Consider the following 21,458-nt stretch of genomic DNA (forward strand, 5'->3'; position numbering starts at 1 on the left):
GTGTGTGTGTGTGTGTGTGTGTGTGTGTGTGTGTGTGTGTGTGTGTGTGTGTGTGTGTGTGTGTGTTTGTGTGTATGAGTGTGTGTTGTAGGATTATTTTCAAAATGACGCATAACTAATCTTACAGGAGTAACAAATAATTTGATATTTGTGGCAATGATACGAATAGCAATATATCTGTTTGCAAAGAATTGCATTATAGTAGTAGCATTGCTTAAAAATAAATCTATTAAATTTTTATGTTGATAAATAACATCTTTATTTATATAAACCCTAAAGGGTTTTTAAAACCTATATATATATTTGTTAGCATTTTGAAGATCACGTACAAAATGTAAACATTGCCTCAGCCATCCGTTTAGAATTATAAAAACAAATTAAAATGTTACAATAAAATGATAAATAAAATGATTATACATAATAAAAAGTGTATCGTGACTTGATTTATCACGATACTGATAGTACGTCATCACGTCTCCCAGCCCTTAAGAAAAACATGACTTTTTCACTTTGTTCTAAATATATGCAAATGTTTGTGGTTACCGGACTAAGCAACTCCAAATCTGGATATTTTCCTGTTCGTTTCACTTTACATCTAAATGTGTACCAAATAATACGCTTTAAGATGATCTGATTATCCAGAAGCTGTAAGGAACTGAACCTAAATATGTATTGACTGTTTCTGCCGTGAACGTATTTCTGATTTATTCTCTGTAAATTAAAAAGTAAACATATTTCATCTTATGCTCTCTATACAGAAATACCTACTAAAGAACTTGCTGATAGACCAAATTTGTGTACCTACCTCATAATGAATCCATTCCAGCTGGTGACCACACCCTACTGCAACATGACCTTGGGTTATCTGTGCACGCAAGGTAAATAAATAAATTTGTTATTTGTATGGCACGTTTTCATGTATTCGTTGGAGTCGGTGGAAATACCAACTGTGTGCCTAAAACAGTGTACAACAGTGTGCATAAAAATATATCTAGTTATTTAAAATTAACTAAAGCTAATACAATGATGTGTTTTTACAGATCCACACGCAGAACATAAACGAGAGCAGAGAAGCCTTCGGGTCCGGAGGGCCACAGACAGCCAGAGTAAATCTATGTGAAGTGACAATAGAATATCAATTGAAGTGTTCTGTATACAGATCTTTAAATAAAACATATCTTTAAAAAATTTTTCTTTTTCTTTTCAGTATCTCAATGGATAACTGCAATGCTCACACCACAAACAGCTTTGTCGGTCGTCCTTTCGGTCAGTGTTTACATTTTTTAAACCTCTTTGTCATTGCATATATACATACATACATATCGGGTAATTATTTGAAATTATTCTCCTTAATTTTTTTGTAGAATGCTCAGAACATATTGAACAGAATTGCAATTGAACCGGTGGAGATGTTGTCCGATGCAAAGGTGACACACTTTCGTAACTCAATAACGCTCGTGTTTCTTTCTTGACTCAATTCGAGGCAATCGTTTATCAGCTCTGACTTTTTTTCTCTTTTCACAGAAATCATATCTAAGTGCCATACTACAAACCCTAAAGACTCTTACAACAATAGATCCCACGAGCAAGGATCTGACTTTGAACTGTACTGGAGGCCTTATTATGTACAGCATAGAGCAGTGTGAATCAGATGACAGCGCAGAAAATGTAAGCGATAATTATGTTTTTTTGTCGGAAAAAAGAATTGTGGTTGATGCAAATTATATTTCATAACCACCGATATGTTCTGTTCTTGTTTGTGTGTGTGTGTGTGTGTGTATGTGTCTGTATCTCTTTGATTCAAACAGCTCGAGGCAATGCTCATTCTGGCTGCCCAGATTTATCAGCAAATAAACAAACTGACAAATCAAAACATTAATCAAGTATTCACCTGGGATTTGGTATCGGGCACGCTGTTTGCAACCCAGTAGGTTTATTTTGAGTTAATTCTCAATTCACACTTTAATATGTTATAAACTGGGACCAAGTTTTCTTGTTGGTGTTTCCTGGGTACCAAATAGTAAGTAATCCTAAGTACCATATGGTAAGTAAAGACATGTTTGTAACACTCAAGGTATTGCTCATCTACATAAACTTTTAATGACATCTTATATAAACCTGCATAGCATTTACAAAAGGCTTATTTAACATTAAAAACTGCCTTTTACGGTGTACACTTTGGCATTCATGACACCTAAACCTTTCATGACAAATGACATAAGATTACATAATCACATATTAAAGGCTATAATCATAAGGCTACATGTCACCTTCATAAGCCCTTTTCAGCAACAGACATAAACCTTAGTGTTTACAATTCTAATACATCAGCTGAAGTAAGTCGACTTTAACCATCGTAAGTCCTTTACGACAACTGACTTAAATCTGTATAACCATTTATAACAGTTTATTCTTTTAAATGCCACATGATATAAATATACCTTTAATTTTTGCTCAAAAGTAGTGTTCATGAACCTGCATAAGCCCTTTATGCCAATTGTCATAAAGGCTATGTATACAGAAAATAATTCCTTCTAAAAAAATTTCTTTAAGGTATTGTCCATAGGGTTTATACGACACCTTCATAAGCCTTTAAACTCTTACATGAAAAGGTTTACACAAATCAGTTGTCACAAAGAGATTATGCCAGTGTCATTAGCCTTATGAACTCGATCTCTAAATAAAGATTAAAGTAGGCAGGCTGTATGCCAGCTGGTGTTTACTGCAATAAGCATTTATATAAATTATTACATAGGTTTAGGTCAGTTGTCATAAAGGGTTTACACAGGGATTATGCAGATGTTATGAAGCCATATGAACACTACCATACATGGTTAATAAAAATTAACAAGAAGCAGGTTTGTAATTTCATATCATATTCAGGTTGGTTTTTTTCTCTCTATTAAAGACAGGCACCACAGAAACTGGAAAACATGACCATTGGGAGTGTACAAACAGGATATGTCCAGTTTCCCAGTTTTGATACGTTGAAGTCACAGCTGCCAACTGACCCTCTGGACGTTCAGGTTTGTTCAGACTTTTACAGTGAAAGCATAGTTTTTATTCCAAGCTCTTGTATTGTTTTTGTGTATTCATCTTTGCTCATCTCTGTCCAGATGTTCAGTTATAAATCAAACCCAATGGTTGATGAATCAAACTTTAGCATCAGTGGCTCGGTTTGCAGCTTGTCACTCTCAGACTCGAAATCGTCGAATGTCAAACTCAGCAATCTCTCAAGTTTCATCGAGGTGAGTTTTGGTGACTGCTTTATACTGATTCGTCATTTCACATTATAAGCCCCTCTAATGCTTAGAGAAACGTCACAAACATTTCACAGCTGATGATGTGTCATGTCGTGAACTGAACTTACATGTAAACTCCAGAAATCATGTGACTAATTAATTATGTGAATTATGTGAATAATGAATCATGTAAAAAAAATATATATTTCAGGTAATATAAAAAAATCATCTGTAAAAACATATGGAATGCAAAGAAAAATAAGTAAAAAGAAATATGAAAATTTTGAAAATAGAAAAAAAAAAGATTCTCATAAAATTGACTCATAAAAATGATGCGGAAATTAAATATTTTTTAAACATGTAACAAATGAATTATTTACAGGTGAACCATGTTCAAAATTCACAAATTATTATTTTCATTTTTTAAATTATATTTTTTATATTTATTACTATTACTGTTATTAAAAAGAATTTACAAATGAAACATGAATTTTGTGAGAAGAAAAATGACAAGAAAAATTATTTGTGAAAAATGAATCGTGGATAAAAATCATGTGGTGTAAAATGGAGAAAAATCACATGAAAATAATAGAATGGTGAAAAATATATTAACAATAAATGAAATATGTGAAAACTGAACCATGTGAAAAATGACATTTAAATTATTTTCAGGTAACATGCAATATGTAAAAATAAACTTTACTAGAAAATTTGAGGTGAAACATGAATTTGATGAGAAAATTAGTTTATTAATTTATTTGTTTATTTATTTAATTCCATGAACATAAATGAATTTTAAAAAATGAACTGCGAAACAAAGAAATTTATGAATTATGTGGAAACAAAATCGTAAAAGATTAAATTGTGAATCGAAAACAATGTGATGTGAAAAAAAAATTGAAAAACAATTTTTGCTGGAGAAAAAAAATCACATAACACAAAACATATGAAACACACATGTTCCACGTGTGATGATGTAATGTCCATGATTACCATGAATGGTGGACTGATGTTACAAATCGTTCTCTCGTGTCTGTGCAGATATTCCTGCCACGTCCAGATGCTCCTGAGCCATCGTATACAAACACCTCTTTGAAATATGGCTATGCTATCATCACATCCTTCAATATCACTGATCCAAACTCAACTGTCATTGTTACTGCGATACCAAGTGCAAATGTCTCTCTTCGGTTGCTCCTATCTCCCACTTACAAATCAAACAATCGGAGTCTAGGTGTCATCCTGACTGGCAGAAGTAAGCAGTGTTATGAAAAATATCTGTAAAAAACTTTGAAATAATTTAACCATAAGGCTAAAAAAAATCACAATTAAAAAAAAAACAACTAAAATTTTAGAATTAAAGGACTGTGTAATATTTCCATGTACTTGCAAAAAGTTATTAGTTGTATTTGACGCACATGCATAAAACATGCAAAAATCAAAGTGAATCTTCTGGTTGCCAGATTCTGCTTCATTCTCCACCTCCTTTATACGCAACAATATTTATTTAAACCTGAACAGAAACTGAAAATGCAGACTGAATGAGGAAATTATTTGTTTATGTTTGCATTGTCAAATGTATTATGATAGAACACCAGAGTCTAGTACATTGCCTGTAAATTGCTGTGAATGTCATAGGGTATTACAGACCAACATGGCTTCCAATCTTGCTATTGGAAGCTAGTAAAATAGCATTCGATGCAGCACATCTTATTCCTTTGGGTTAATTTTTTTTTTAATTCCCAAAGGCTTAAATGATGTTTAACTTGCAGTGAATGTCACCAAATGCAATTGTTTCTATAGCTATAATCCTTAAGTAACTGTGTTTGTTTAAATGGAATTTTATAAGATATTTTCAAAGATATTTTAAGAGCATTAATAAATCCCTTAAAGGATTAGTATGCTTATAGAGACAGTGTGCTTGTAGAGATGTTGTAAAGATAAAGTGAATTAAATCCCACTGTATGTCCTCTAACAGAAGGTCATCAAACAAAATTAAGAGAAATTTAGGGGGGGAAAAAACAAAAACAAATGTGAAATGTTGGCCTAAGGAGAATTTCATTATTTCATATATTTTATTTATTTTGTAAATTAAAGATTGATGTGTAAATTGTTTAGGGTGGATTTTTCCTTTTAGGGAAGCAGATCAGTGATTTTAGGTTTATTTAAAAAGATAATGTACATAAATAAATAATTACTATAAAAACTTGGGAAGAATGTTATATAATCCTCCTAGAAACACTTTTAGTGCAACTTCCTTATCACAGTTATCAGCTGTGATTTTTAATTTTTAATTTTTTTATCCTTTCATTTCTTCGCTCACTGCTACACGTGAAGACGATAATTACCGCTGGCTCATCCACCCTGAGATGGTTAATAGTACAAACGGCACAATGTATATCAACATAACATTGTACAACTACACGTCAAGCGTTCCAGTGTCCGTCAACCTCTCTCTTATGAACTTTAAGTGTGTTTACTGGGATGTAGACCTAAATGAATGGAGCAGAGATGGCTGCTGGGTAAGTGTATAATTAAATGCAATGAATTACAAACTGAGTAACAATATAATATCATTGACGATTACAATGTGGAATTTCTTTCTCACAGGTTGGTCCTAAAACACTACCCAAAATGACTCACTGCTTATGTAACCATAACACCTTCTACGGGAGCTCCTTCTTCGTCATGCCCAATCCAATAGATCTGTCCCAAACAGCTGCGCTCTTCGCCACCATCAATCAAAATTACGTGGTCGTCTCTGTCCTGTGTGGATTCTTTTTCCTCTATATACTCCTTGTGTTATGGGCATGGTATGCTGACAAAAAAGCCATGAGAACGGTATGGACCACTTCCATCCTTATATGATCTGATAGTATGATAATGATAACCAGAGAGGGAGAGAGAGAGAGAGAGAGAGAGAGAGAGAGAGAGAGAGAGAGAGAGAGATGGGAATATGTCACGTTTCCGAATCAGACCCAGGTGAAGGATACATTCCTCACCATTTCTCAACATAACATAACTTAATCATAATACCACTTAAATATCTGGAAACCAAAACGCAACATGCAACAATGACGGACAAAGAAAAACGTGAAGGTATAAATAGTGCAACACATTAGGAATAACGAGAAACCGGTGAAGAACACGTGACCTTAAACTAGCAAAAACGAAGGACCTGTCCCAGTAGTTCCTAACAGAATACTTTCTTTATGTCTCTTTTTTCAGCGCAAGATAATGCTGCTGGAGGACAATCATCCATGTGCTCATTATAACTACCTGCTGAATGTACAGACCGGAAACCGGAAACACGGAGGAACCACAGCCAAGGTGTGTGCCAATCATTTAAAGGCCAAGAATCAATTACTATTCTGGCATCTCCTCTAAAGCAATTTTAAAATAGTATTTGGGGCAAGTGACATTTTACATGTTTTACCTTAAGCCAGACCTAAGCTGCTTTTTCTCCTTTAGTACTTCATCATCTGTCACCTGGACATCTCTGAGTCTAGTGCAGAAAGATGCATGATCCTGATTGGTTAATCCTCTTTCTCACCATAGTTCCTGATAGCCAGTAATATGTGATTAAACAATGTTCATTTTGAAATTTGAGCTGTGGTGAAAAAACGTAAAGCAGACTTTATTTAATAAGAGACAAATTAGCTACAATAAAGTAAAAAGAGAACATATATGGCATATAGGGGAAATATGGCGGATTAAAATAGATTAAAAATAGAGACGGTCGTATCAGAATACATTTGAAGAGATCAAAAAGTAGTTCAGGGGGTAAAAAATTATGCCATATTATCATACAAGATGAAGTATTTTTTTAGGCACAGTACCCTATTATGGGATTTCCAATCAGACTTTTACACATTTTTCATAGGTGGCACTGAGATTGTGTGTGTGCGTGTGTGTGCGTGTGTGTGCGTGTGTGTGTGTGTGTGTGTGTGTGTGTGTGTGTGTGTGTGTGTGTGTGTGTGTGGTACAGGTTATGATGACTGTAGAGGGCACAGATGGCGAGAGCGACACCCATGTCCTCGGTTACCCAGACCAGCCTGCGTTTGAGAAAGGAGGATTGGACATGTTCATACTCGGCACCCCATTCGCTCTGGGAGAACTGAAGAACATAAAACTTTGGCATGACAACACAGGAGGAGATCCAGACTGGTGAACATGTCTTCCTTCCTCATTCCAGATTATACCTTTAATACATTAAATAGCTCAGAAATGTATACAGATTAAAGCTTCTAAAGCACTATACATTTAATGTCCCTTAACTTGCATTTGTTTGGTTTTTTTGGAAACTAACTGGAAATGATGCAAAATTATGGTGGTTAACTAAATCAAATGGTCTCCCATCAGGTTTCTGCAGAAAGTGACAGTGCAGGACTTGCAGACACGGCAGGTCTGGCATTTCCTTTGCAACTCCTGGCTAAAGGGCAGCGGAGATACACCTTGTAAAAGAACCTTCAATCCAGCAAAGAAGAACGAGATCACCAGTTTTGGGTAATGAGATTACATTTTAAAATAAGAAAATATACATGGAGAAAAGCATCTAGCACCCTAACAGACAGAGCTTCTATGTAGAACTTTAGAGATGTTGATTGGGATTTCTAGCTAAACCGAAGGACCCCAGAGGAATCTGTTTTTTTTTCTAACATGAATCTTATTAACATTGTGCACTTGTGTCATTTCAATAGCTTATTATGTTTTTCTAATTGATGGTTCTTCAATTGGGGGGGGGGGGGGCACGGTGGCTTAGTGGTTAGCACGTTTGCCTCACACCTCCAGGGTCGGGGTTCGATTCCCGCCTCCGCCTTGTGTGTGTGGAGTTTGCATGTTCTCCCCGTGCCTCGGGGGTTTCCTCCGGGTACTCCAGTTTCCTCCCCCGGCCCAAAGGCATGCATGGTAGGTTGATTGGCATCTCTGGAAAATTGTCCGCAGTGTGTGAGTGAATGAGAGTGTGTGTGCCCTGCAATGGGTTGGCACTCCGTCCAGGGTGTATCCTGCCCTGATGCCCGATGACGCCTGAGATAGGCACAGGCTCCCCGTGACCCGAGGTAGTTTGGATAAGTGGCAGAAAATGAGTGAGAGTGAGTGAGTGGTTCTTCAATGGATAAATGGATTCTTTGGATTGTCTGTGGATCCAGACATACATTCCTCAGTCTCATACTTATGGTTTTAAAATGTAGTTAAAAATACTTTGCTGTAAGCTTCTACATGCAGTGTTTATGTCTGTTTTTTTAGACTGAAAAACATTTGACAGTTCTGTATTTAAACTTTATTTCTAAAAAATGAAACTCACGCTCTCCTTCCCTGTGTCCCATCCCAGCAACTTATTCCATGCTCGGACGTCCACTGGGTTCCGAGACGAGCACATTTGGATGTCTATTGTGAATCCTCCACGCCACAGCCCCTTCACCCGAGTGCAACGAGTCTCCTGTTGTATGTGCCTGCTGCTATGTACCATGGTCATCAACATCATGTTCTGGAACATTCCCAAAGACGGAGAGTCTCCTGTCATCATAAAATTAGGTCAGAGTTTTACCTCATTCACATTTTTTCATTTTCTCAGTGCGCTAATATGTCATCCATATATGTGTCATTGATCCACACTTCTACAATCTACAATACAGTCTACAATTCACACTTCAGGCCTGATTTACAAGCACAGCACAGTTAACGTTATATGTAATTATAAATGGATAAAAATCACCATTTGTCATTCTTTAATCATTCTGTAATCATTGGCAAATTGCTGAAGTTTGTTTCACAGAATTTGTAGTCATACTAAATTTGATTTATAACAGCATGCGGAATGTTTTACTGCTCACAATGTAAATAGTTATACGTCCCTCCAGGATTTCCCAAAAAATCACAAAACTTTACACATCAGGCAAAAACATAGGAGAAATATTCCTAGGAGCTTACAATTTTTTAATATGGTCACAGATTTTCTACAGATTTGGGCCAAGATACCTCACAGCATGCATTGAGTTAAAGCCCTCTTTCATTCACATTCGTCAAACACGAGCACAGCTCTCATTACATTGTGTCTTTGCTTCCGCAGGATCCTTTGAGCTCACCTGGCAGCAGATCATGGTTGCGGTGGAAAGCGCTCTGCTCATGTTCCCGATTAACATCCTCATTGTCACCATATTCCGCAGCATACAACCACGCGTTAAAAACGAGGATGATGTCAAGGCCAAGACCCGCAGTGGCGACAAATCATCTGTTGTTTCCATGCAGACTATCCTCAAGGTCCTTGAGTCAAATACTTCTGAAATAAACGTTTGATTGTTGGTTATAAGATACAAATTTAGTAATACAATTAATTAATGCAAAAGTTTGCATTCCCCCAAACGCCATGGGGTAGATTAAGAAAAAATTTAACCCTGGAGTAGTAACCTTTATTTAAGCAGGATTAAAAATGGTGAGTAACCTGGCCAAGAAGGGAAAACATGTCAGAAGAAAATGAAAGACACAACAACAATTAAGATATTTAAAACACAAACACAGAGGAAAAATAAAAATACATAGTAATATACAATCAAATATTACAACCATATTTTATATTGTTATTATTATAATTTATTAGAGGTCAACAATGTACTTTGGGTGAATCCTGCAATAATTTAGCAAACATCAGACAGCAAAAAAAAATCTATTTGCATTGCACCTGTATCATATGTACTGTAAATGTCTTATATTGTTCTTTTCAGGACACTCAGGATATTGTGACCCTCCTTAGCAGAAGCCCCAAAAACTGCGTGATTGCCTTGCAGCATAATCTCGAGACCACCGCTGATCTGTTTGCCGCTCTTAATCAAATGCATGATGTCATTGTTAATATACAAGGTAGGCATGACACAAACCTGTTCAGTCAACGTCTCTCTTTTGCAGTACGTCATTAAGACCGTTTTTGAGGTATGTTACCTGCTTTCTTTCTTCTGAGCATAAAACTAAAAGCATTTCCTGAATTTCCACCCACACAGGACAGACTGTCGGGGATCAGCACTGGGCTCACTGCAGCCGCTTTGTCTTCCACACTTTATGCCATCTCTCGTCAATACTGGATCGCGCCGGAGAAAAAGTGTTTCCTCACCCCGAGGACCTCCAACTGGCCAAGGACACGGTGAACATGATGCTAAAGAAGGCTGAGGCATTGACCAGCACTCATCCAGTGGAGATGTCAGTATTCTGATTTATTTATTTACAAACCATGAATTATTCAACAATGTTTATATCCTAAATGAAAAGTTTTGTTTCTAAATAGTAAGAAAATAATGACCATATTTGTCATTGGTGTCACAAATGTATTCAATGAATACATCAATTTTTAGAAAAGAGGATCCTTTAGAGGTTATTTCAGAGTTCATTAAGGGATGATTGAGGGATCTTATCTAAAAGCAGCTTTACTTTACAATAGCAGTGCGACAAAAAAAATTCTAGGAAGGTTCTCTGTTTTCTTTTCTCTTCTTTCTTGATGCCATTTTCTTTACTTTTTCCCCCATTTTCACCCCATACTTTCACTGTAGTTCCTATGTAATAAACTTAACAATAACAAACTAAGAGTTTACTGTGTTAAATGAAATATATTGGACTAATAAAAAAAATGTGGGAGACTTTTGTACTAGTAAAAATATAACTTTTTATTTATTGTTCTTTTTTATTGACAGCTTTGTGCCTGTGCAAGAGAAGAAGAAAAAATCTGGCTGCAAGCTGCCCTGGTGGTTTGTCTTTGTTGGCTGGGGTCTTCTCATTACCATAAGTGGCATCTCCACCTTCTTTACTTTGCTCTATGGCTTTCAGTATGGAAGGGATTCATCCATTCGATGGGTTATCACCCTGACTTTGTCCATGTTCCAGAGCATCTTCATCATCCAGCCTCTGAAGGTGAACATGAACGTTTTGTCACTCGTTAACTAATGACTTAAGAGTCGACTTAAGAGATGACTTGTATATGTAGTAATATGCAATAATGACATCAGGATATGAAATAATCAGCACTGATGTTAGGAAATCAATAACGACACCTTCACATGCATACTAATGACATCGGAATGTGTAGTTATGTCATTATTACATGCTGTAATATCAGTACATCGACAATGACAACACTGCTTGCAGTATTGACATGAGAACACACAGTGATAGCATCAGTACATGCACAATCACATCACTATATGCAATCATGACATCAGTATACCTAGTAATGACATCAACAATGACATCTATACATGCAAAAATGACAGTAAATGACCACAGCACATGCAGTAATGAGAGTGGCATTAGCAGTAATTACATCATTATTATACAATAATGTGTTCATGCAGTAATGATATCAGTACATACTTTAATGGCATCAGTACATCATTATTGACACCTTTATATGCAGTAATGACATCAGTACCTCATTAATGACATCTATATGTAACAATGGCATCAGTGTATCATTAATGACATCAGTATATACAGTAATTGCAGCATTATATACAGTAATGACATCAGTAGGTCATTATTGACATCAGTATATGCAGTAAAGACATCAGTACATCATTAATGACATCAGTATATGCAGTAATGACATCATTATATCATTAATGACATTAGTCCTGTATATGCAGTAATGACATCAGTACATCAATAATGACATTAGTATCTGCAGTAATGACATCATTACATCATTAATGACATCAGTATATGCAGTAATGACATCAGTATATGCAGTAATGACATCAGTACATCATTAACGACATCAGTATATGCAGTAATGACATCAGAACATCATTAATGACATTAGTCCAATATATGCAGTAATGACATCAGTACATCATTAATGACATTAGTATATGCAGTAATTACATCAGTACGTCATTAATTACATTAGTGTATGCATGAATTCAATTAAATTTATTTGTATAGCTCTTTTAACAATTTCCATTGTCTCAAAGTAGCTTTACAGAAGTATGGAAACAGAAGAGAGAGCAAAAGAAATAAATATATGATAATAATAATAAAAAAAAGGATAAAAAATAAATAAATGAATCTATACAATTAAAGATTAAAATTAATTTAAAAAAGATTAATTTAAAATTTAAAATACTATATATCTATCCCTATCCCTAATGAGATCAGTACATCATTACAGTACATCATTAATGACTATAATATATACAGTAATGACATCGGTATATCATTAATGACATTATTATATACATTACTGACATCAGCACATCATTACTGTTATCAGTATATGCAGTGTGCATTTTGAACATGATGTAACTCACGTATGCTGGTTGAAATGACAGGTTGTTGGTCTGGCCATCTTCTTTGCACTCATTCTGAGGCCGGTGGCAGTCGAGGACAACCAGGAGGTTCAGATTTTGCTAGACGGTAGGAAATTTGTGCATGTGACTGATCATTTATGATTCCTTGATTTATTAAGATTCAATAGAGAATTTATTAAAGTGACATATTAATAGATCATGTTTCTTTTTGCAGAACAACATGAAAAATGCGAGTCATACTGTGGACGGCACATGCACGGATGCTGATACTGCGACTGACCTCCTATGAAAATGTGATTTTGACCAATGCAAAAATCTTAAACTGACTTTTGAAGATCTTAATGTAAACAATGTTCAGGGTGGAGGTTTTATCTTTTGTATCATAAAAGTGCACTATACAGTACGTGTCTTTATTTTCTCTCTAATATCCCATAATGCATGCAATAGTACAGTGCAACCTGTAAGTAACTAAAGTGACACAATGTGCACACAGGATTTTTGAAATAAATAATTTTAGAGTGCAACGTCATCTTTAAGATATTTGCATCCAAATTGGAGCAAAATTTTACTCCTGCAGTCCTCCACACTGAAGTAGGTTGTGTTACTGATTGATTGCTTACATAGAGCGCTGATCTTTGCAATTTATTTACAAGATATCGTCTTAGAAATACTTAAATAACTGTGTAAATTATTATACTCTTAGCAGTAGAATATGTAAAAAAAAATATGTAAACACTGCATCACAACTTTGCGGGAATTTCTAAGCAGAAAAAGTGGTCTGGTATTTCCATTCCAGGGCGTTGGGTGTACCTGTAAATATATCCTCATTCATACGCTTACTTCAGTCATCCTAGGATCCCAGAGGAAATGACACGTTACCAGATCAGTTTAATTTCTTTCTCTGTTATTGTTCATTAATCTGTATGAAAATTCTTAAATAAATATCTCCTTATATCTTATTTTGAGTCTTGTTTATGATTTAAAAGTGCACTACAGGCATTCACAAATAAAAAAAAATATTTAGATGGAATCTCAAAATGACAGAGACACTGTGGTGGTTTGTACTAACATTGGAGTTTAGTTTGAGTAAAAGATTTGTTTACTCCATTTGTTTAATTTAGACTTGAGTTTTGTTGCAGCACTTGATCTTAATCATGGCTTAAGAAATCAGATTAAAACTGAATCTGAACATTTACATCATTTGTCAGATGCCCTTATCCAGAACGATGTACAAAAGTGCTTAAGTCTCTATCATTAACTCTGGTTCACTAGGGTACATACTTAAGATACTACGAGTCTAAAACACTGTTCAAAATGTTATATATATATATATACAAAAAACAGGGAAGAAAGTGCTAGTTGAAGTGTTTCATGAATAAGTAGGTCTTCAAACGCTGTTTTAAAATAGCCAGTGACTCAGCTGTCCGGACCCCTAGAGGAAGTTCATTCCACCACCTTGGTGCCAGATCAGAAGAGAGTCTTGTAGTGTACTTGCCTCTTACCCCGAGAGATGGTGGAACCAGTCGAGTAGTGCTGGTAGATCTAAGGGTGCGAGGCGCAATGCGAGGACTGAGGAGGGCTTTGAGGTAAGAGGGAGCTGGTCGGTTTTTGGCTTTGTAGGCAAGCATCAGTGTTTTGAATCCGATGTGTACAGCTACTGGAAGCCAGTGGAGGGATCACAGCAGCGGGGTGGTGTGTGAGAACTTAGGCAGGTTGAAAACAAGCCATGCAGCTGCATTTTTGATCATTCACAGAGGAAGAATTGCGTTCATAAAACCTCCCAGCAGTGAGGTGCAGCAGTCCAGTCTTGAGATGACAAGAGACTGAACAAGTACCTGAGCAGCCTGTGTGGACAAAAATGGCCAAATCCTGTGTGTCACATTAGCAACATGAGAGGAAAAGGACAGTTCATTGTCCATAGTTACCCCAAGGTTACGAGCTGTGGCTAAAGGGGAGATCAGTTTTGCTAGGATTGAGCTTTAACGTCATCCATGTCCATGATGACTACACAGTTCGATACTGGAACAAAACTGAAACAAACCATTTATGGCATTTAGCAGACACCCTTATCCATAGTGACTTACAATTTATACAACTGAGCACTTAAGGGATAAGGGCCTTTCTCAGGGGCACAGCAGTGTCAGTTTCGTGGACCTGGGATTCAAAACTCATAACCTTCTGGTCTACCACATCCCACAATAAATGTGGCATACCACAAACCACATACTGTCATGTATAGCGAAGACAAAAATAGTTGATATTGTGACAGTTTCTGCACCGATTTGGACCTGTTTTGTTCAGTCTATATTCAGCATTGAATGTCTATCTTCTCACACTCCGCAGTGGTGTTTAGTTTATAATATAGTAGTCGTCTCAGATGTAGATTTTATAAGTATTGTTTCTATCTAGCTTAATAGAGGTGATATATATATATATATATATATATATACACACACACACACACACACACACACACACACACACACACACACACACACACACACACACAAATGTTTCACCTCCAAATTAAATGGTTAATTATCAAAACCCGTTTCTGGCCCCGTCATTATCTTCAACCACTATAATTCTGTGTAAGGTAATAAAAAGCAGGAAAATAATCTGCTTTTGAATCATACCACATTTTTTGTTAATATTCATGGAAATCGGCTCTATTATTATTATTATTATTATATGCTCCTAACCGTGAGTTTTGACCACCAAGCATTAGAGCGTGATGTTAGAGCGCCCTCTGGCGTAGACTTTCTGTGATAACAGCCCATAAGTATTTATGTTTATTAATAATTGATTCTTTTATTTTTGTTAATGTATACAAAGTGCACGTACTTGTATAAATAATATAAATAAATTAAAAATGGTAAATCGATAGTATGTGACATGACATGTCTTAAAGGAAGAAACATAGCTTCAAAAACAGAACTCAAATCAGTCATGTAATAAAATTCTTAGTATGAGAAAAGTTATGAGCAAATATACTTTATTAGATGACCGGTCTATGTTTCCAGTACATGTTATAACGAGTAACAAACATTGCTAAAGCTACCATATTGCTCCTGTAGCTGAGCTGAAGGGAAACATTGCTGCACCGTAGTGTTACAGGGGAAAAACAGAAGGGAAAAAAAAAGAAGAAAAACAAAGAATTTGGAACAAAAGAGTTTTGTATATTTTGAAAATATTATGAATAACACTCTCCAGAATCCAAGAAAATAAGTGAAAAAGGTAATCCTTCACCAAAAATGAATATACATTACGAAACTGGACCTAAATGCCAAGACAAGGCCACAGATCAGAAGATGATAATATAATGATGAAGGGCTAAAACTACTAGGATTGTTTGCTTTTAAGATAAAGACCAGTGAGTCAGTTTGTCATTTGATAAGACCATTTACTTATGTGAAAGCGTTCGTCTTGACAAAAGAAAGAAAAGCGAAATACTTTCTAGAATTCAGTAGAGATAATCAAAACTGTTGCAAATTAATATTTCATTCACTTAGTATCAGTGAAAAAAAAAAGCTGTGTCATTCTGGTCACATGACGAATAAGATCAGCCCTGTTGAGCAGTGACGCAAGTCACATGGTCACTTAAGTCAATTGAAAAAGTCCCTGCCTTGTTACTGGGTGTAATCTGAGACAACCGGTCAAACCAGTCTGTCGTGTTAGTACGAAAAACATCCGCTGACTCATTTACCACGTCTCACATGGCATGCACACTAAAGGAATATTAACATCTTAAGTCTTTATTATTATTTTTTTTAACTCATATTCTCGTTATTAATTGAAAAGAAAAAAAAATCCATATGAATGACAGTAAATTTAAGTTAAAAGGAGTGTGTGTGGTGATGACATCACAGCTTCTGGGCGTGGCGATGCTGTAGCTATAATACATTATATTACATAGCAGAAAGGCCATATATGGAAAGTGATTTAAAAAGAGATTATAGTAATAGTCTAGGGAAAGTCTGGACTTATTGTCTTCAAATTCAATCAGATCCTTTACGTTGTGATGTTATGAGTAAAATAACCTCCACCAGAAAGACAGCAGCGCATTTCTTTTTTCGCATGAGGTAAATCTTACACTGATGTCTGAAGTAATCAAAAATCATTGCTTCGGATGAAGAAGTCGTGTGTATAATCTGACCAGGGCTTTTTTTTTCTTCTGAAGATCCCATCACACGGATTTCCAGATGTGAGCGTTTGAGAGATTAGGTCTTCTTCTTGAGCTCTTCAAAGCGCCGTGACAGGTCGTCAAAGTCAATGTCGTCAGATGGACCGGGATTGCCGCCCAAGGACGAGTTGGGTAGCGTGTCGGGAACCGAGGGAAGCTCAGGAAGGACGTTGTTGTCGTAGTTGTGAGCAGACGGGCCAGGGCCTACACAGGGAAACGCACAGTGAGGTGACCGGGGGAAACTTCTACAACCACAATGTGAGACAGAGGATACTGATACATACCTGGAACAACCTGGGGAGAAGCAGAGGGTCTGAGAGACAAATCATCAACCTTCAATAAAAACAAAATACATGTTAGAGAGAATTAAAAGCATCATACTGATCTGTAAATTATTGGTGAGATTGTGGGGTTAGTGTGTTATTCCTTAAAGGATAAAGAAATCTCATTCCAGCTCTGTATTTTTCTAGTAGTAGGCAAAAAATTAGAGCATGTTAACTGCTGGATTCTTAATCACCTGATTTAAAGATCAGACCTAGACACTAGATACGAGTGAGTGTAAAAGTTTGTACCCCTGTGCCTGTAAATAAGGTTTAGTTTCTTTATCCACACACATACACAATATCAGAGGAGGGAGAGAGGAAGGACGGAAGGATAGAAGGAAGGAAGGGAGGAAGGACGGAAGGAAGGAAGAAAGGACGGAAGGAAAAAAGGAAGGCGAGAACAAACAAATCAAGTCAGGAAGGAAGTAACTCAGGAAGTCCAGAGACTTAGCAGGAAGGGAGAGGAGCAGGATGTCAAGGAAGTTCAAACTTTTACACTTGACTCTAGAGCAGTGATTCAGGCTAAAAATGAAGGTGTCCATGCACCACTCCACTTACTCCAGCATCTAAACCTTCTTGTCTCTCCAAACGATCAGATTTGGTAAATATTAAGACTCAGGTATTAGATTGAAAAAAAAAAAAAGAGGACGCAAAGCAGCGATAAGACACAGTGCACATGAACCAAAATAAACTCCTCTTTCCTGAAAGGCCAAAAAGACGTCCTGGGTCTGCTGGAATGGTGAAGAGGGGGCAGGGGTACTTGCACTTACAGACTCGTAGGTTGGGGGGCAGCTGGGGAGCTGAGGCGGCTGCCCTCCCCTCACTGGAGGCTGGAAGTTGTTAAAGCCAACATCATAGGTGCCAGCAGGAGCACCGAAGGGATCCTATACATAGAGTGAAATAAAAGCATGCTGGCTAAATTAGCAGTAATATACCATGTGACTGATAAAGAGGAGCGACTGTGACTATGACTGTGGCTCATATAGAGGCGTGACTCACAACTCCTTTGGGTGTAGGGTAGCTGAAGGCTGTATGTGTTGGCATGGGCATGGGCATGGGCATGGGCATAGGCATAGCAGCGGCCGGAGCAGTAAACCCTCCACCACCTCCGCCTCCACCGCCACGCTTCTTAAAGTCACTGTCCACATCTATAAGGTCTGCTTCCTCTCCGACCTCCGGCTAGAAAATCAACACTGAATTATACACAATCGCTTAAATAAACCTCGGCATGAAGTGACACCTAGAGAAGTATTGGTGCACCTTACCCGCACCATGGCGTCCGGCTCGTACGGGACGTTGTAGTTTTTGGCTATTTCAATGAGGTAACGTTCCACCAGGATCTTTGGTGGGGCTTCCACACTGAGTTTGTGCATGAGCTGAAAAAATATAATATACATAGTGGTTAGGCCTAAAAGTGCAACGAATGAATGATATCTTGAACGAACTCGGTCGTACTCGGTCGTTGACTGTTCCGATCTGGTTTGTCCTACAGAGCTTGCCGTACTCCTTGCTGTATTTGGCACACAGCTGGTCTGAAACCTGATCAAGAAACAAGATCACGATGAGAGGGGGAAAAAAGAGGTGAACTATTGCAATCTTGTGTTACATGTGTGCTTGTGAAGCCACTCACGAGTTTGAGCTCAGTGATTTCTGATTGCAGGCGAGGAGCCGCCCAGATCAGAGTGGACACTGCTTCCTGAAGCCCAGGATCTAGCTCTCTGTGAGGAAGAAGACAAAACTCAATTTTCTCCATTCGCCTGGATTTGTCTCGCAAACTGGCTACGGCCCAATTCGTTCAGAAAGCCGACACAAGATCGTTTCAACACGTGCCATTTGGTATTCGTGAAAATCCAGATAGTTCAGAGAGTGCGCTTATGTCCACACAAAACTCACATCGTTAAATAACTGAGAATTTTAAATTAACTACTTTATTTACGAACAAAAAATTTTATGAAAAAAAAAATTAATTAAAACTCGACTGTTTTATTTAAAATAAATCAATCCAAAAATCAAAATCCATAAATGAAGGCAAAGAAGTTAGCTAGTCGATTAGAACAAAAATAATGGCACCTCACCAAAGGTAGATATCATCTTATATCATTTAGTCAATGTGTTTATTTCTTGTGGGCATCCATTAATCTAAAATCAACTGTATCATTAACTGGGAATGTTCCAGAATTCACCACATATTTTCAGCATGTGAGAGCAAAGAAACTTTCGCAAACCTAGTAGGAGTTTTTATGTCTGGAAAAACAAAGAGGTCTCCTCCCATTATTACTTGAATAGGCTGCCTTACTTGGTTAATATTCAGTGCTAGAATCTGATTATACTAAAATCTATTAGAGTTCTATTAATGTGGCAATGGAGATAAAGAAGATACTGAGTCATTAACTATAACAGCAGCTCTGACAGTAGTTCCAGCTGTAATTCAAATCTCAGGTTAATATTTATCTTCAGCAGAAACACATTTACACAAAATCCTGTATAACAGACCTTCCATTTTTCAAAAAAAAAAAAAAAAAAGGAAAAACTATTGTTAGATGTTTATAACTCAGATGTTTATGTCTTATTTACATTTACAGCATTTGGCAGACGCCCTTATCCAGAGCGACGTACATAAGTGCTTAAATCTCTAAACACTGAATACATTAATGCTGGTTCACTAGGTTACATACTTAAGATACCATGAGTTTAAAACATTTGTTCAAAGTTACAATGAAAAAGTGTCAAAGGTCTTATGTTATGTTATGTCTCTAGAGCTTCGTTAAACTCAAGAGCTACAGCTGTAAATGTACATATTACGACACTGGATACTCTTTAAAAACCCTGACAATTATTATCTACCCGCTTGTCCCTGAAACTCACTTCATGGACTGGATTAGACCGAAGCGGGCCAGCAGCAGATCACAATACAACTCGAGAATCTCCATGGCCTCCACCAAATAATCTTCTCTGATGATGTGCTCCACCCTGATCCGTGCTCGCTCGTCTTTACCTGCCGACAGGTAGTCAGCTATCTCCTTTCGGGCTTTCTGAGCCAATTCAGCTACAGACAGAGAAAGGAGAAAATGATTTGTAGATTATGTCTTCAGCTTTATAACAAGAAGTAAAGGAGAGAGAGGAATAAAACGACGACTCACTTTTCTTCTTCTCAAGCAGTTTAAGGCGGTTGATGACGAGTCTGAGATTAACTCGCAGTCTCTCTCCTTTAAATCCACCACCGAGCATGATGGACAGACTGCTGTGGATGATGACAAAACACAAAACAACACAATGTTGTACGTTCAGTCCTTGACGCAGCTTCAGAGCTTTGTAAGTTCCCAGAATTACTGTCATTTGGTTGATATGGTAACAAATTATTCCTAAATTATAAAAACATAAGAAATAGTATAACTTGTACCCTTTCCATTTTTCATTAAATACGTGTAATGTATTACATAAAGCTACTAATTATAGACAAACACCACAATGCAGTCATTCAGTCATAATCATCACAGCAACCGGCTACTTTTCACACAAAGACGTTATTATCGGAATGCTTAGAATACTTATCATTACTAAGAAAAGAAAATCTACTAACATTCTGTAACAAATGTATATTTATAAAGTTCACGCGTGTAAATTAACAAGTTAGCCTCCACTAAGCTAGCAAACAAGGAAACGCGTTATTTACACCACCTGTATACGCAAAGATCCCGCCCCTTTCCTACGATTGGTTAGTATTCATATCCTTCAGTCAATCATCACTTTAAACCAATAAATCGCTCAAACAGAGAACTACTTAACCAATCACAGCGCAGAGATCGGAAAACGGGTGGGAGGAAGAAAAAAAAAGGCCCACGAACGCGAGTAACCAGGAAGAAACAACACTAGCCGGTAGACTATTTAAAGAAGGAGGTAAACAAAGACCGTATATTTGAAACAGAGGCAAAGAAACAAATCTGTATGAATCAGTAACGAGTTAGAAATATATACATATATTTTCTATGTTTAATATTTACCTTTATTCGAGTAAAAAGTAAACACGAAGGCGTTCTCAAGATGCTGGAAATGATATGAAGCTTCTTTTTTACTTCCTCATTAAACGTAATTCATGACGTCATACGTCACAATATTACTCAACGGCGGAACTCCCCTGTAACAACAATGGGTGTAAAAAAAAAATATATTACCATAGCAACCAGAAAGAAAAAATATTGTTTTAATTTTAAAAAATATAAATTATATTAAATAAATAATAACAAGTGATTTAATACTACTAATATCAATAATCTGAATATAAGCAAAATAACTACGTTTAAGAACAAATGTTTAGAGAAATTCGACGCCGTAATGCATTAGTACAAAAAAACATACAGGTTTAAATTATTTGCGTATAAACAGACAATTTACTCTTTCCGTTTCGATGTAGTTTCTGGTG

The 21,458-nt window shown here is 36.7% G+C and overlaps 2 protein-coding genes across 6 annotated transcripts in view; one reads left to right on the top strand and one right to left on the bottom strand.

Moving 5' to 3' along the window:
- Positions 1-13,491, top strand: part of LOC113646752 (polycystic kidney disease protein 1-like 2) — a 14,880-nt gene extending 1,389 nt beyond the window's left edge. The window contains exons 2-22 of the mRNA XM_027153220.2: positions 759-878; positions 1,041-1,106; positions 1,208-1,266; positions 1,365-1,427; positions 1,525-1,668; positions 1,809-1,927; positions 2,909-3,026; positions 3,117-3,248; positions 4,284-4,497; positions 5,580-5,764; positions 5,853-6,083; positions 6,471-6,572; positions 7,231-7,409; positions 7,605-7,748; positions 8,575-8,777; positions 9,313-9,503; positions 9,965-10,100; positions 10,238-10,433; positions 10,922-11,138; positions 12,554-12,638; positions 12,747-13,491. Coding sequence (XP_027009021.2) covers positions 759-878; positions 1,041-1,106; positions 1,208-1,266; positions 1,365-1,427; positions 1,525-1,668; positions 1,809-1,927; positions 2,909-3,026; positions 3,117-3,248; positions 4,284-4,497; positions 5,580-5,764; positions 5,853-6,083; positions 6,471-6,572; positions 7,231-7,409; positions 7,605-7,748; positions 8,575-8,777; positions 9,313-9,503; positions 9,965-10,100; positions 10,238-10,433; positions 10,922-11,138; positions 12,554-12,638; positions 12,747-12,799 — 2,957 coding nt within the window. The 3' untranslated portion in view covers positions 12,800-13,491. The remainder of the gene's footprint in view (positions 1-758; positions 879-1,040; positions 1,107-1,207; positions 1,267-1,364; positions 1,428-1,524; positions 1,669-1,808; positions 1,928-2,908; positions 3,027-3,116; positions 3,249-4,283; positions 4,498-5,579; positions 5,765-5,852; positions 6,084-6,470; positions 6,573-7,230; positions 7,410-7,604; positions 7,749-8,574; positions 8,778-9,312; positions 9,504-9,964; positions 10,101-10,237; positions 10,434-10,921; positions 11,139-12,553; positions 12,639-12,746) is intronic.
- A 2,019-nt stretch (positions 13,492-15,510) lies between these two features.
- On the bottom strand, positions 15,511-21,173 carry ist1 (IST1 factor associated with ESCRT-III). 5 transcript variants are annotated; one of them, XM_027153211.2, is made up of 10 exons: positions 21,040-21,173; positions 20,179-20,279; positions 19,904-20,084; positions 18,669-18,756; positions 18,494-18,577; positions 18,304-18,414; positions 18,038-18,217; positions 17,809-17,922; positions 17,000-17,009; positions 15,511-16,919 (listed from the first exon to the last, which is right to left on the bottom strand). In XM_027153211.2, the coding sequence occupies exons 2-10, from the start codon at positions 20,264-20,266 to the stop codon at positions 16,753-16,755; spliced, it is 1,023 nt and encodes a 340-aa protein (XP_027009012.2). In that variant the 5' UTR covers positions 20,267-20,279; positions 21,040-21,173; the 3' UTR covers positions 15,511-16,752. The 5 variants fall into 5 exon arrangements, with proteins under 5 accessions (XP_027009012.2, XP_027009009.2, XP_047666110.1 ...); XM_027153208.2 differs by having other exon boundaries at positions 17,000-17,048; XM_047810154.1 differs by having other exon boundaries at positions 17,000-17,048; positions 17,740-17,922.
- Positions 21,174-21,458: the final 285 nt, after the last annotated feature.

Source organism: Tachysurus fulvidraco, chromosome 2, assembly GCF_022655615.1.
Source record: "Tachysurus fulvidraco isolate hzauxx_2018 chromosome 2, HZAU_PFXX_2.0, whole genome shotgun sequence".
Classification (NCBI taxonomy): domain Eukaryota; kingdom Metazoa; phylum Chordata; class Actinopteri; order Siluriformes; family Bagridae; genus Tachysurus; species Tachysurus fulvidraco.